The 12,949-nt window shown below is 49.3% G+C and overlaps 1 protein-coding gene and 1 long non-coding RNA gene across 7 annotated transcripts in view; both read right to left on the bottom strand.

The window, feature by feature from the left end:
- Positions 1-401: 401 nt before the first annotated feature.
- LOC128777638 (uncharacterized) lies at positions 402-2,298 on the bottom strand. The gene is made up of 2 exons (XR_008422878.1): positions 1,413-2,298; positions 402-732 (listed from the first exon to the last, which is right to left on the bottom strand). It is a non-coding gene; the product is annotated as an uncharacterized LOC128777638 (long non-coding RNA).
- Position 2,299: 1 nt separating this feature from the next.
- The window catches only part of NHSL1 (NHS like 1), a 204,613-nt gene continuing 193,963 nt past the window's right edge, over positions 2,300-12,949 (bottom strand). For all 6 annotated transcript variants that reach the window (XM_053904432.1, XM_053904431.1, XM_019420447.2 and 3 more), the window contains 3 exons: positions 9,551-12,745; positions 8,896-9,028; positions 2,300-3,315 (listed from right to left, as the gene is read on the bottom strand). In XM_053904432.1, coding sequence (XP_053760407.1) covers positions 2,580-3,315; positions 8,896-9,028; positions 9,551-12,745 — 4,064 coding nt within the window. In that variant the 3' untranslated portion in view covers positions 2,300-2,579. The remainder of the gene's footprint in view (positions 3,316-8,895; positions 9,029-9,550; positions 12,746-12,949) is intronic.

Genomic DNA, 12,949 nt, shown 5'->3' with positions numbered 1-12,949 from the left:
CATTCCTCACAGAGGAATAAGGTAGCAAAGCTGCCATATTGGCCCAGGGAGGAGTCTAGATTCTGGTTTCCCTAGATTTCATCCACGCCTGTGAAGAGTTCTCGCATCTCTCCACATGCCACACCACCTGAACTATCAGTCGGTACATTATTCATATTTATCCAAAAGTCCAGAGGACACTGTTCAGGGCTGTTTTTCCATATGTCCTTTGAGATGGCACCATCCACAGTATCTGTGATGTTCCATCTCCTCTCTGTTGGGTCCCCACCTCCCACAGGCACCTTCTGGTCTTCACTGCTGTTCTGTTTGTATCCAGCAAAGCACTCACCAGTTCTGTGGAAGAAGGCCGACCTTATTATTCAAAAATGCACGCACAAACGAAAAGAAGTAAGGTTCAACTATTTCCTTTACAATTGTTTTATTCAAAGCAAATTTTCAAACCTAGTATCCTTTTTCTTTAAAAACGGGGATTTTTAAAATAGTTTTATAATTAGTGGTGATGTTGTTTTACTTTACCTTCGACATAAATGATTTATATATTAAGTTAAAGTTGTCTGATATTCACGTACATTCTAATCGGGTTTAGGGAGCGAGGAGGTTTCATATTCAGAAGCCAACACCACTTTTCTAAAATGTAGAAGAGGAGATCCTCGGGCCCAGCACGGCAGACAGTAGCTCCAAATGGTGAAAAGTCCTTTAGCCTTTGGCCAAATATCAGGTCTTCATTGCGGGCTGTGTGAAAAGAAGGGTTTTGTTTTCTTCAGAGGATGGAAGAAGCCTTCATTCCTTAGGTTTGTGTTTGTCTCAAAGCCGTGTCTAAAATGGGGGTCTACGGTTGTGATGTGTAATAAACCTTTTGATAGTCTGGCCCGTGCGGTCCAACGTTTAGATGATGTTTTTATGCCGAAAGAGATGACCGCTGGTAGCCGTACTGCACACGGGCCAAGGATCTCTGTGTTGTCGTCTCAAGTCCTTCTAATGAAGGCGACAAGGCTTGTTTCATGTAACCAACAAATAAAGGAGTCCAGGTACACGGCAGTTGGGAGGGAATGGGGGCGGGGGAGGCACAAGAGTAGGACGTAAAAATAAATACTTTACACACTTTTCTCCCACGCCTATAAGTATTAAAAATTCTAGCTGGAGAAGATTAGAAGGTAATTAGCCAACTCAATTACTTATAAAAAATATAAAAACTCACAAACCAAATGATGCAAAAAATCTTTTTAATCTAAAATCTCATTTCCCAGGGTTAATTAATAGCCAAGCCCTGCCAATTTTTATTAGTGTATTTGACTAACAAGAGGTATTCAGCATTTTCTTCAAAGTATGAGAATATAGAATAGATTCTGATAAACCTTTCTAAATGGGGGCATGGTACTGTATGTAGGCAGGTCAAGGAAAAATAGCCATACCTATATCTTTGGTGTCACCAAAAGGATATCCAAAAAAGTCAGCAAATGTTGACATGTCAAGCGATAAGAAATTGCCAAATGCGAGTTTACACTCTGGTAAAAACGGCCGTAAAAGGAAAATCTCCACCCACAGTTCTGTAGTGCAAGTCTTCAAGTGGAATTCTGAAAAATAAGTCTATTTCATAAGCAGGAAACAGCTTCCAGCAGCGTTATCACTTGCCCCTCTTCCCTTCTCTCCCCTCTCACCCTCTCTGTGCGCGTACGCGGTCATCTTCGTTCTCAAGGGAGGCCTCGGCCGCTACTCAAGGAGGAAAGTCATGAAAAGACTGCCCACGTGTCTAAAACTCAGGCCAGAAGGCGTGTGTCTGTGGCCGCACCGGAGCAGGCTCCAAGTGACTGCCCTGCCACTTCCCCACATTTGTCATGTTCACGAAACCAAGCCTTTTTTCCCCAGGAAAAAGTACCTGAACCCATTAGTCATTTAGCCCTTTCCCATCGTTTTGGGTTCATCACGACACAGCTCACCTCGAAAGCACGCCGGGGCCGGGACCCCGTGTCCTCTGCAGCACCAGCAAATATGCCACCTCTTTCTTAGAAGGAATGGTTCTCTCCCCTCTTTCTTCAGAAACTCACTAGTTTCCCCAAACAGAATACTTTTCAAGCAATTCCCACCTAGTCCAGAAGATTCCATGTTTCCACCCAGCATAGCAGTCTTTCCTTCTCCTATTTCTGTACATGCTGTTTGTGTGTGTGTGCGCGTGTATGTGTGTGTGAGCGCACGCACGCGTGTGTTTTAACACAAAAGGGTTCAAAATGCACACACGCACACCCTTCCACACACACACACACACACACACACACACCCAGCATTTAGTCAAAAAAAAAAAAAAAAGGGGGGGGGCGTGGGGAGGAATAAAAAAAAAGAAATCTTCCCCAGGAAGCACTTCTGGAAGTTAAGCTTCTACTTGCTTTTCAGCCACAGGGCAAGTGCCGAGAGGAGGCCTAAATAACACCCCCCTTCCGCTGTAGGGCTGGCAGCGCCCGGGGCCCACAGCACAAACGCTGAGCGGGATCCACGGGCAAGGCAGGGAAGGTACCTGTCAGACTTCCTAGAGCGAGGTGTTGTGCGTCTCCCTCACGTTACCTGGGAGACTCACATTCTCGTCCCTAGCTCTCTTCCCCCAGAGGACCTCCACACCGTTCTGATGGACCCGTGCGCTCCGCAGTGACTGCCCCGTTGGCGGGGCCGGGACCCTGTGCCTGCGGCGGGGCGGCGGGCTCCCCGCCACAGAGCAGGCTGCCCTTGTCCGTTTCATCCCCCACCGGTCCATCCAGGGAGCATCCCCTCGCAGCACCCGGGGCCCGGCGAGCCCGGTTGTCTACAGGCTCCAAGGCTTCCCCTTCGCCTTCCGAGATGACGGTCATGGGGCTGCTCTGGATCCGGTTCCGCACGCTGTATCTGCTGCTGGCCGCAGAAGGCGGGGTTCGGCTGCGGCCGTACCGGGGGCCGGAAAAGGACAGACTCCGAGGCATCACACCTTCGTTCTTGGCCCACTCCTCCTGGGCCCGCCTGTTCTTGCTTGGGGAGCAGCTTGACGGGCTCTCGGGGGCGTCTGGTGAAGGCTCTGACCTTGATCTCTGGAATCTAGGGTCTGTGTTCTTCAGCATCTCGGCTGCAGACATGCGGGCACTCGTGTCTGCCCGACTCCCCTTTTTTAGCAGCAGAGCTTTGAAGTTGTCACTGCTGGTGCTGCTTTTACGGACACTTCTCTGAATTGACCCCACTTGCTTCGGGGAGGCCAGGCTGGGGGCAGCACCAGTGGGTGTCACTGGCGGGGAGGGAGAATGGTTTCGGGAGTGATCATCATCTGAATCTTTACGGCCAAGGACTTTCCTCTTGGATCTGAGATTTAAGAACATGAAGATAAAGGTTCATTCCCAGTGGGCCATGGGATGTCGGTCACAGCCGCCCTGCTTCTCTTACTGCATACTCCGGTCACCATTTATTAAGGGTTCCTTTAATAGTTTATTTTATTATCATGTGAGCCCATGACCCAGCTACAATAATGATTAACTCATGGCTGCCCTTCTTTCATCTGTACCCTCACTGGATTACTTTGAAATGCATCTTAAGATATCATATTAACTTACTGTGGTAAGGATCATTTCAAAAGTTTCTATTGCCGTATTTTATTTAATACTCCCGTACTAGACTGATCCCGAGTGAATTTCACTACCGACCACCCTTGTTTGTAATCTTCCTTTTCTTGTTTGGTACTAGCCCTTCAACAGGGCTAATAGATAAGTCAACCGCCAGAATATCCCCTACCATGAGGGAGGCCCCCACTTCAGGTTCTAGAACAATTCTACAGCTCTGCGTTCTCATACATTCTAGAGTGTGACATAAAACCAGGCTTCCTTGGCTCTTACTGGCCCATATGTCAACTTCTGAAAATCCAGTTTTCCAGAAAACTAGAGTGAACCTTCCACACCAGATCCTGTTTCCTGACTGACTTGAAAACCTCTCAGTGATCAAGACAATCTGAAGAATGTGGGTGGAATGTGACAGAGGAGGGGCCTTTAGGGAAAGTTAAGATGTTTCCCGGAGGTGTTTCTTGTCCTCAGTCTCTAAGAAGCTTGCTGTTCAATGTGTTTTGTATGCAGAGTGACTCAGAGATAATAAAGCAGATGAGCCAGGGGGCCCCTTGCTGGTCTCTTCACAATAACAACTCAGTCTGCAAGGAATCTCTCAGCCAGATGCAGGTGCTTTAAGAAAAACTCGGTACATTTAATAAAACAACGACATGGGTACATCTTTTTGTTTGCTATAAAATTATAGAATATGCAGCAGGTGCTTGCAGCACCAAGAGGTTGGTACTGTATATACAGATTGAGAGCTGAACTTGAGCACTACCAACCTCTAGCTGTGTGACCTTGGACAAACTAGTCCTTTTTCATACTTGTAAAAATGGGGGCGAGGATACTACCCTCACAGGTTCGTGAGGATTCAATGAGATGAAGAGCCTCTGGAGTCACACAGACCTGGGCTAAATCCCATGCTAAAGCTTCCTTGCTCTGTGACCTTGGGCAAATTAAAGTTTCTGATCCTTGGGGAGCCTGGATGGCTCAGTTGGTTGAGCGTCCGACTTCAGCTCGGGTCATGATCTCACGGTTCGTGAGTTCGAGCCCCGCGTCGGGCTCTGTGCTGACAGCTCAGAGCCTGGAGCCTGCTTTGGATTCTGTGTCTCCCTCTCTCTCTGCTCCTCCCCTGCTCACACTTTGTCTCTCTCTCAAAAATAAATAAAGATTAAAAAATTAAAAAAAAAAAAAAGTTTCTGATCCAGTATCCTATCTGGAAAGTGAAACAACGGTAGAGAGCTCCTAGTTTATCAATAATGATGAATGCAAATAACAGCCATAAAGTGTCAGGCATGGAAGATGTGCTCAACAGACCTGTGAGTGTCATTTAGGGAAAAATTGTTCTTTCTTCCTGCCGCTAGGCCCACTTCAGTGCTGTTTTTACTTGGCCTTGCACAGCAAGACACGGGAGGAATGGACCCCTAATGGCTGCCCTGGGCTCGGTGCTCCCACAGTCCTCTTCATGCTTCTGGCCAAAAAGAAGCCCCCAAAGCAGAAGACAGGAGATGGTAAGGACTGAAACAAAGTCTGAAGGGTGTCCAAAGCTGGCGTGGCACCAGCCCCTTTGAGACTGCAGAGCCTGGCCTATGACCCTTTGGTCCAACGGCTCTGCATGGTTGTCAACAGACAGCAGTGCTCTGGAATACATTAATGACCAGCTGACAGAAACCACAAAAATAATAACATCGCAGAATCTTAGAGCTGGAAATGGCTTTAGCTGGTGTGGTCTGACCAGGGAAGGTAACTGATACCAAAGAGTGAAGTCACACAGCTTAATATAAGAACTAGGACCTGATGGAGTATCTTCCTACCCATAGTGCCTGACCTCACAACCTATAGCAGTCACCTTAGACAGTGAATGATTTAGCACTGAAGCTATGTATATTGCCTTATTTGAACGTCTCAAAAGCAGTTCTGCCCATCTCATTCTTGCAGGTACTGCTTTGTAGCCTAATTTTTAGTTTGTTTTTTAAAAGGTAAGGGTGTGCAGGGTGCCTGGGTGGCTCAGTCAGTTAAGCGTCCGACTTCGGCTCAGGTCATGATCTCGCAGTCCGTGGGTTCAAGCCCCGCATCAGGCCCTGAGCTGACAGCTCAGAGCCTGGAGCCTGCTTCGGATTCTGTGTCTCCCTCTCTCTCTGCCCCTCCCCTACTTGCATATTCTCTCTCTCTCTGTCTCTCTCTCTGTCTCTCTCTCTCTCGCTCTCTCTCAAAAATAAACATTAAGAAAAAAAAAAGGTAAGGGTGTGCTGAAATCCATACATCAAGCCACAGGTATACTTGATTAAAGTTATGGCCTTTAACTGTAGATTTAGAATTAAGAGAGGAGATGGGAATTTATAAAAGTTTTTGTTGTTTCTCAAAAGCAGCTGCCCCTGAAAATGAGAATTAAATCTAAGCACACAAATTCTCTGCATATATGTATGTATACACACGCACACACACATACATGCTCTGTGTGTGTATTTCCAAAGAAGATGGCTATAAAAAGCACTCAAACAGTTAACACTGGCTTGAAAACTAATTACTTCAATAAATATAAAAATTTCACACCTCAACTGGTGTTCTACATTTTCCATCTGGCTTTAAATCTGAAGTGAATTCATTTGCATTATAAAATTTGAAAGCTGTGGATTCAGTTTAGATACTCTTTCTTTTAAATTATTAGCTTAGGTGGGGTGCCTGGGTGGCTCAGTCTGTTGGGCGTCCGACTTCGGCTCAGGTCATGATCTCGCGATTCATGGGTTCGAGCCCCGCGTCGAGCTCTGTGCTGCCCGCTCAGAGCCTGCAGTCTGCTTTGTGGATTCTGTCTCCCTCTCTCTCTGCCCCTGCCCAGCTCATACTCTGTCTCTCTCTCTCTCAAAAATATATAAAACATTTTTTAAAAATTTAAAAAAAAAGAAGTTTCTAAATTATTAGCTTAGGTGAAGAATATAAAATAAAATAAAGCCCAAAAAAACAGACTTCAGATGGATTTTTATTATGTCCGTTAATACATTATCAATACCAAAACAGAAATTAGCAGTCGTCTTCCCTCGCTCTCCAATCCATACCCTACTTGGTCTCCATTTCTATCGCATGTACACAGAATGACACAGACGGGCTGATTTCCACATCTGTAGTAGATAGAATTCACTACTAGGAGGCACCACAGAGTTTTCAGTGTCTTAAGAAGGTTGCCAAAGTAAAATATGGAAGAGACATTTGGCGTATTTTTCAGAAAAGCGCATAGTAAATTGGCCCCACAATAGTTGGGTTCCTCACTGAGACCAAGTACTCAGTACACAGAGCAAAGAGCAACGTATCTTCTCTGTAGACTGCTATTTTAAATATATATGTCTGCCCATTTAGCAAACCAGTGCATTCCCTACGAAATGAAAGATGCCACATCCTGGAAGAATTTCCTGATAGTTAAATTCCAACTGGTTTCATTTAATCCAGAAAATATTTACGGTGTGCTTATTATGTCTCTAGCATGGTTAGAATAGAAACCTCTGTATAAACTTCTACAAATGCCACTAACGTCCATTTCAAAGACGTAGCATTTTTCATTTTACAGTTTTCAGAAATAATTTCATAAGTAGCTACACCTTTCTATTTCTTTTTTTTTTTTAATTTTTTTTTAACGTTTATTTATTTTTGAGACAGAGAGAGACAGAGCATGAACAGGGGAGGGTCAGAGAGAGAGGGAGACACAGAATCTGAAACAGGCTCCAGGCTCTGAGCAGTCAGCACAGAGCCCGGCGCGGGGCTCGAACTCACGGACTGCGAGATCATGACCTGAGCCGAAGTCAGACGCTCAACCGACAGAGCCACCCAGGTGCCCCTACACCTTTCTATTTCTAATGAGATCAAAGAAACCATTGCTAAAGAGGCAGTCTTTAGGGTCTTTGGGGGTATCGTACCAATGCTAGAGCCAAGATGTAAAGAACCTAATTCCTGGGGCACCTGGGTGGCTCAGTCAGTTGAGCGTCAGCTCTTGATTTTGGCTCAGGTCATGATCCCAAGGTTGTGGGATCAAGTCCTGTGTCTGGCTCTGCCCTGAGTGTGGAGCCTGCTTAAGATTCTCTCTCTCCCTCTGTCCCTCTCCCCTGCTTGTGCTCTCTCTCTAAAATAAAAAAATAAAATAAAAATAATAAAAGACTCTACCTTTAAAAAAGAAAAGAAAAAAAGAACAGAATTCTTAACAAACACCTAATTCCCCAGCTTGGTCCCCCCCCCCCCCCAACTCCTCCCCAAGTTAGATATTTATATGCTACACAAGGAATTTCAGATCGGGATAACACTGTGCTTTTCATCTCATGCAACAGCCTTGTCAGATTCCAAGAGCTGGGAAAACAGTCCTGACACAAGGTTACTTACATGGAGAGTCAAATGATTTTATAGGATGCTTCGTTCCGGGAAGAGAAAAGGGACCTTGATTCAGGGCCACGTAAGGTGCTGGCAGCATAAAGACACTCATAAGAGTGTCCAAAAACACTGCGGTAAAGGAGTTGAGAAAGCAGCAAAGGATTGATACAGCTTTGTGGTTAAAAGTACTTGCACATATCCAATCTCATCTACTCTTACAGTGACACTGTTACGAGCACGCGGCTGTTTACGGCCAGAAAAATAAGGCAATATATATATATAGCTTTGGTGCTAAATCATATTCACTCTCTAGGGTGACCATATGTGAAGACTCTAACAGTTCAGCCAGTTATTTTGAAACATTTACTCTACATTTTTTCTTAAAACCCAACAATTTCTGATGCCAGTAGATGGCACTAACAGTATACACTAACAAATTCAATTCCTTTCACTCCCGCTTTGAAAAGACTGTACTCTTGTATGGCAACATTTTAGTAGCCAAAGAAAACTGCGCTAAAAAATCCTGCTATTCCTGTGAAGTAAAAAAATAATAATAAATGAATAAATAAATAAATAATAATAAACCACCCTTAGGAAAGAAGCAATCCTCTAGAGCTTAGCCTGTGCCTATCTTCTGTCCACAAAACACAGCATTCCTCCCCCTGGACTAGACCATCCGTCGCTCTAATCCAGTTCTTGTAAATACTCCATCACGTGACTGACACATTGCATTTCTTGCCAGCAAGTGCAGTGCTGGGCAGAAGGCACCCATTGAGTCCCTGTCCCCACGTCTTCATAAAAATCAGTGGAACAAAGGAGAACAGAAATTGGGAGTCAGAAGAAAAAAAGGAAAAAACATAGACACAACGCTAAAAAAAAAAAAAAAAAAAATCAAGTTAATGGGTGACAGAAAAAAAGCTCAAGGAAGACAGACTGAGGAACCACTTAGAAAGACTCAGAGAGTCGATCGCCGATAAGAGCGAGGAGCTCGGGATACCTGTGAATAGCTGCGAAAAGGTCTTCTGTGGTCCGGGGTCTGGTGGGGGTCATCACCTCCTCACTCCCTTCTTCCCTAAGGAAGTCGCAGGCCTCCGAGGAAGCAGCCCCTGTGTCCGGCTCCGGCACCCCGGCTGTAGAGAAGCAAGCCGATACAGGACGCGCACAAGTGACTTGAATTGGCACTTTTCACCAGGCTTCCCCATCTGCTTCCCTGCCATTCCCGATAATGTGAGAACCCCGGGTCAGGCAGTGGGGTCGGCAGTTTGATCTTTTATTTGGATCACAAATAAAAGACAGACAAAGCTCACTCTCTTCTGTTGAAGTCCGGGGCTCCTACTGAATCTCTCCCTCCGATTTTGTTGCAACATTTCTTTGCAGCTCTCCAGAAGGGAGATTACTCATTGCTGTTTAATAAACACCCTGTCTGCTGCGGACCACGCTGCCCCTCTATTTTCTGACGTTCAGTAAGCCCTACCCTCAGATCCAGATTTTTTTTCTTTTTTAAATATCATAAAATGCCAAGTTGGTAACCTAAGTGTGAGGCAGCACAATGAGCCCACATGCGGCTAGCTTTACCTTGAACATGCACCGGCCCTATCTTCTGCCTGGGCTGCATGTGGTCGGAGGGGAAGGAGAGAGAAAAGCAGACTCACGCCCTCCGTCCTGTAGAGACAGGCAGCTCTCCGCGCTGCCTCCACCGTCTGCACTGTTCTCGGCACCTGGCTCCTCCTGCTTGGCGGCTGGCGAGACATCGGGCTGCACCATGGGGACATTGGCTCTCACTCTGCCGGGGGAAGCGGGAGCTGCAGCCCCTCCCTCGAGATCCGAGCCGCCAGGACCGGTCTCGTCTGGACCGGCCCCGGCTCTACAAGTCTCGGCTGCCTCTCCCCTCGTGGGGCTGGGCGATGCTCCGCTCACGTTCTCCGCGGGCTCCGCTGTGAAATCTCTCTGCGGAGGTGGCACCACAAGGAACAGTTTGGGCTTCTTGGAAATGGGGGGTGGCTTCCTGCCGGGGGACGGGCCGGGGGGCTCCTGGAGCGGGGCGGCCCCGGCCTCCGGCTCCGCGGCGCGGCCCGGGCTGCAGCTCAGGAGGCCACGCTCGGCTGCACCGTCCTGGTGACCCTGACTCAAGCTCTTGGCAGGAGTCGGCGGCGAGCCTGTCACAGAGGCAGTCTGGCTTTCACTCTCCATTTCATTTATGCTATTTCGGGATTTCAGGAAAGCAGATGGCTTTAAATGATACTGGGGAACAACCGGAGTTAGTGTTTCCTGAGATACTTGTTCATATAACAGTGCTTGCTCGGGTCCTGAGTTCTTTTTCACGGGCCTCAACTGTACCATCTGCAGTGCTTCCGTGGTTATCAGGGGCATGGGGGGTCTACTGCCCTCCTCTTTGCTAGCGGGCTGCCTAACGGCCTCCCAGGAGCACTCGGGCTGGCCGGATTTTTTGAAAGAAGGCCTGGCATCTTTCATCAATTTGGGGTCAAGGGGTGGGGCAGGCGGGGGAGCTGAGGAGGGTACCGAGGCAGGGGGAGGCGGCAGGGAAGCCGAGGCACCCAGAGGAAGGGGGCTAAGTGCCCTGGGGGGAGGGGGAAAGCCCTGGCCAGGGAGGGGACAGAAGGGAGTGAGAGCTTCCGGTGGTGGAGGGGGGAAAAGGGGAGACTGAGGCAGAGAGCCCTCGGGGGAGTCTACTAAAGGCGGGGGAGGGGGAAGAGGAACCGTAACAAGGGGAGAGGCCAGCGCAGAATCCGGCTTCTTCATCGTCCCGCTTCCTTCCGTGGAAGTGTTGGAAGACAGGGAGGTGGACGACGAGGAGATGGACACTGAAGATATCAGGGAGGACTTCCTCTCTGGCACCTTGGGCTTGGTCTTCCCCTTCCCGTTTGCTGGTGACGCGCATTTTAAAAACACAGGCACAGGGGTGAGCGCTGTGGGTGTATTCGACTGGCTGGAATACCCACTGGATGGAGAAGTGACTCTGTGGGACTTCTCCGGTGACGTGACCTTTGGTTTGACGGCGCCACTGGGCACCTGGGGCATCGCGGTCCCGGAGCCCTCCTGGACCTGGCAGGCTGGCCCGTCTCCGGCCGGTGCCCCGCTGCCGCCGGGGCAGCCCCCACCGGGGATCCCGGGGTCTTCCTGCGCGCCCGTGTAGTCAATGTAGTACCCCCAGGGGTCCGCGTACTCGGACTTGACGCTGCTCGTGTCGCTCTGCGACGGCGTGGCCCCGCACAGGGAGTACACGTTGGGGGCGGTGGCCGAGGTCATGCTGCTCCCCGCGCTCACCGTGCTCTGGCTGCGGGAGCGGGACAGCCAGGGCTCTTCACAGTCACTGCAGGGGCTCTGCGAGGGCGAGCTGCCGCCCCTGGCCTTGCCCGGGAGGTTCAGCTGCAGCGAGTGCTGGAGCGAGGCGATCAGGCTCTCGTTCAGCGCCTGTCCGTTGGCCTGCACGCCCTTCTTGGGAACCCTGCGCAGGGAGTCCGTCCGGGAGGGTGGTAGGGGTGGCTTCTTCGCTTTCTTCAAAGAGATGTTACGCGAAAGGGACTTGTCGTGGTCACGTGGCCGGTCCCCTTGGCTCTTCCGAGCTCGCCCATCAAAAACATTGACCACACTGTGCCTGGGGTTCCCGAAGCCATCGCTGCTATTGCACAGGTTTCCAGATCCGTGTCCGGGGTCAGGGTGCATAGATGCGTAGAAGCCATCGTGCTCCTCTGAATACAGGGACCTGGCATCATCTTTGGTCGACGTTTGATCCAAACTGCAGCTGCTCATGTTACTTCCGGGAGTGGAGAAGCCGGGAGTTGCCGCACGTGCCTTCAGTGGGGATGCCCGCCCGTTACCTGCGGCGCCGTATTCCCAGGGCTCCGAGCTGCCGTGCCCCCCGCCCTCGGAAAAACCGGACTCGCTTTTGCCATCCACATCCTGGGCGTGCGCTGGAAAGCCCAGGCTGTTTTTACAGTCGTAGGTCATGGCTTGGGATCCATTCTCCCGACCAGCTGGAGTATTTAGAGAGACCGCTGAATCACAGAGGGAGGACAGCATGGCTGCACTGGGGGGATGGAGATCTAGGGCCTGGGAAAGAACAGTGGGGTGGCCCTCAGTCCAGTGACCGCCGTGAGACTGATGGCCCTCTTTACTAGCATGCCTGGACAGGAGGTGCTCTCTGGATTTTGCCTTCAGGTATGAACAGGAGCTGGTAATTTTACCATCCAGCTGTCCTGGACTGTGAACAGCATGAATAATAATGACCTCCGGAGAGGACGATAGCGTGGCGTTTGGGATGATGCTGGTGGAATAGGTTGCGTGAGGAGAAACCACGCACGCTGGGCTAATCACGTTCTCAAAGTGCCTCAGCTCCTGGGACTTGGGCCTCAAAAGTGTTCCGGTCCTCGAGGCACCTCCTAAGTGTCCTAGGTTTTCATCTACTTGCGGGTTCCCGCTCTGGTAGGGGCGCGCGCCATCCAGGTCTTCCGCAGGGCCCAGGGGACCCAGCCGTGGCTCGAGGGACTGGATGTTTGCCCTTGCTCCAGAACGTGGAAGGCTGTGGAAACCAGCATCACTGTGGAGGCGGGAAGGGAACACGATACCCGCGGAATCGCTCAGCACAGACATGTTCCCAGAGGAGCCTGAGAAGTGGCTCATCTGGGCGGCGATGCCTTGCCCCTTCTGTGCCCTGATTCTTCTCATGGAAGGTGGTACAACTTTCACTTCCTCAGTCTGACAGCTGGAGTCCCTGGTTTCTGAGCGCTGCCCAGCAGCCCGAGAGCCGTCAAGCCTTCCCAGTGTGGAGTAGTGGTCTGGGGTATACACTGAGTGAGCACCGACCTCATCCTGGCCGGTGCCTGATGCTGGAGATAAAGCAGAAAGAGGCTTGTTACCTAAAAATAAAAATATGTTAGTTCATCACTGATACCCTCATCCCCTTTTTACTCTGCTGTACTTAAAAATATTTTTTTTTTCAATTCGATTTAGTTTTTCTTTCCTCCTGTAGGCACCTGAGAGTTTAAACAGTTATTGATACTCCTAAAAATAAAAACCCTTCTTATGAATGT

The sequence above is a fragment of the Panthera pardus genome, unplaced genomic scaffold, assembly GCF_024362965.1.
Source record: "Panthera pardus isolate Hobbes unplaced genomic scaffold, ASM2436296v1 HiC_scaffold_17, whole genome shotgun sequence".
Lineage (NCBI taxonomy): Eukaryota > Metazoa > Chordata > Mammalia > Carnivora > Felidae > Panthera > Panthera pardus.
The sequence above is the reverse complement of the archived record's forward strand: the minus strand, read 5'-3'. Positions and strand labels throughout refer to the sequence as shown.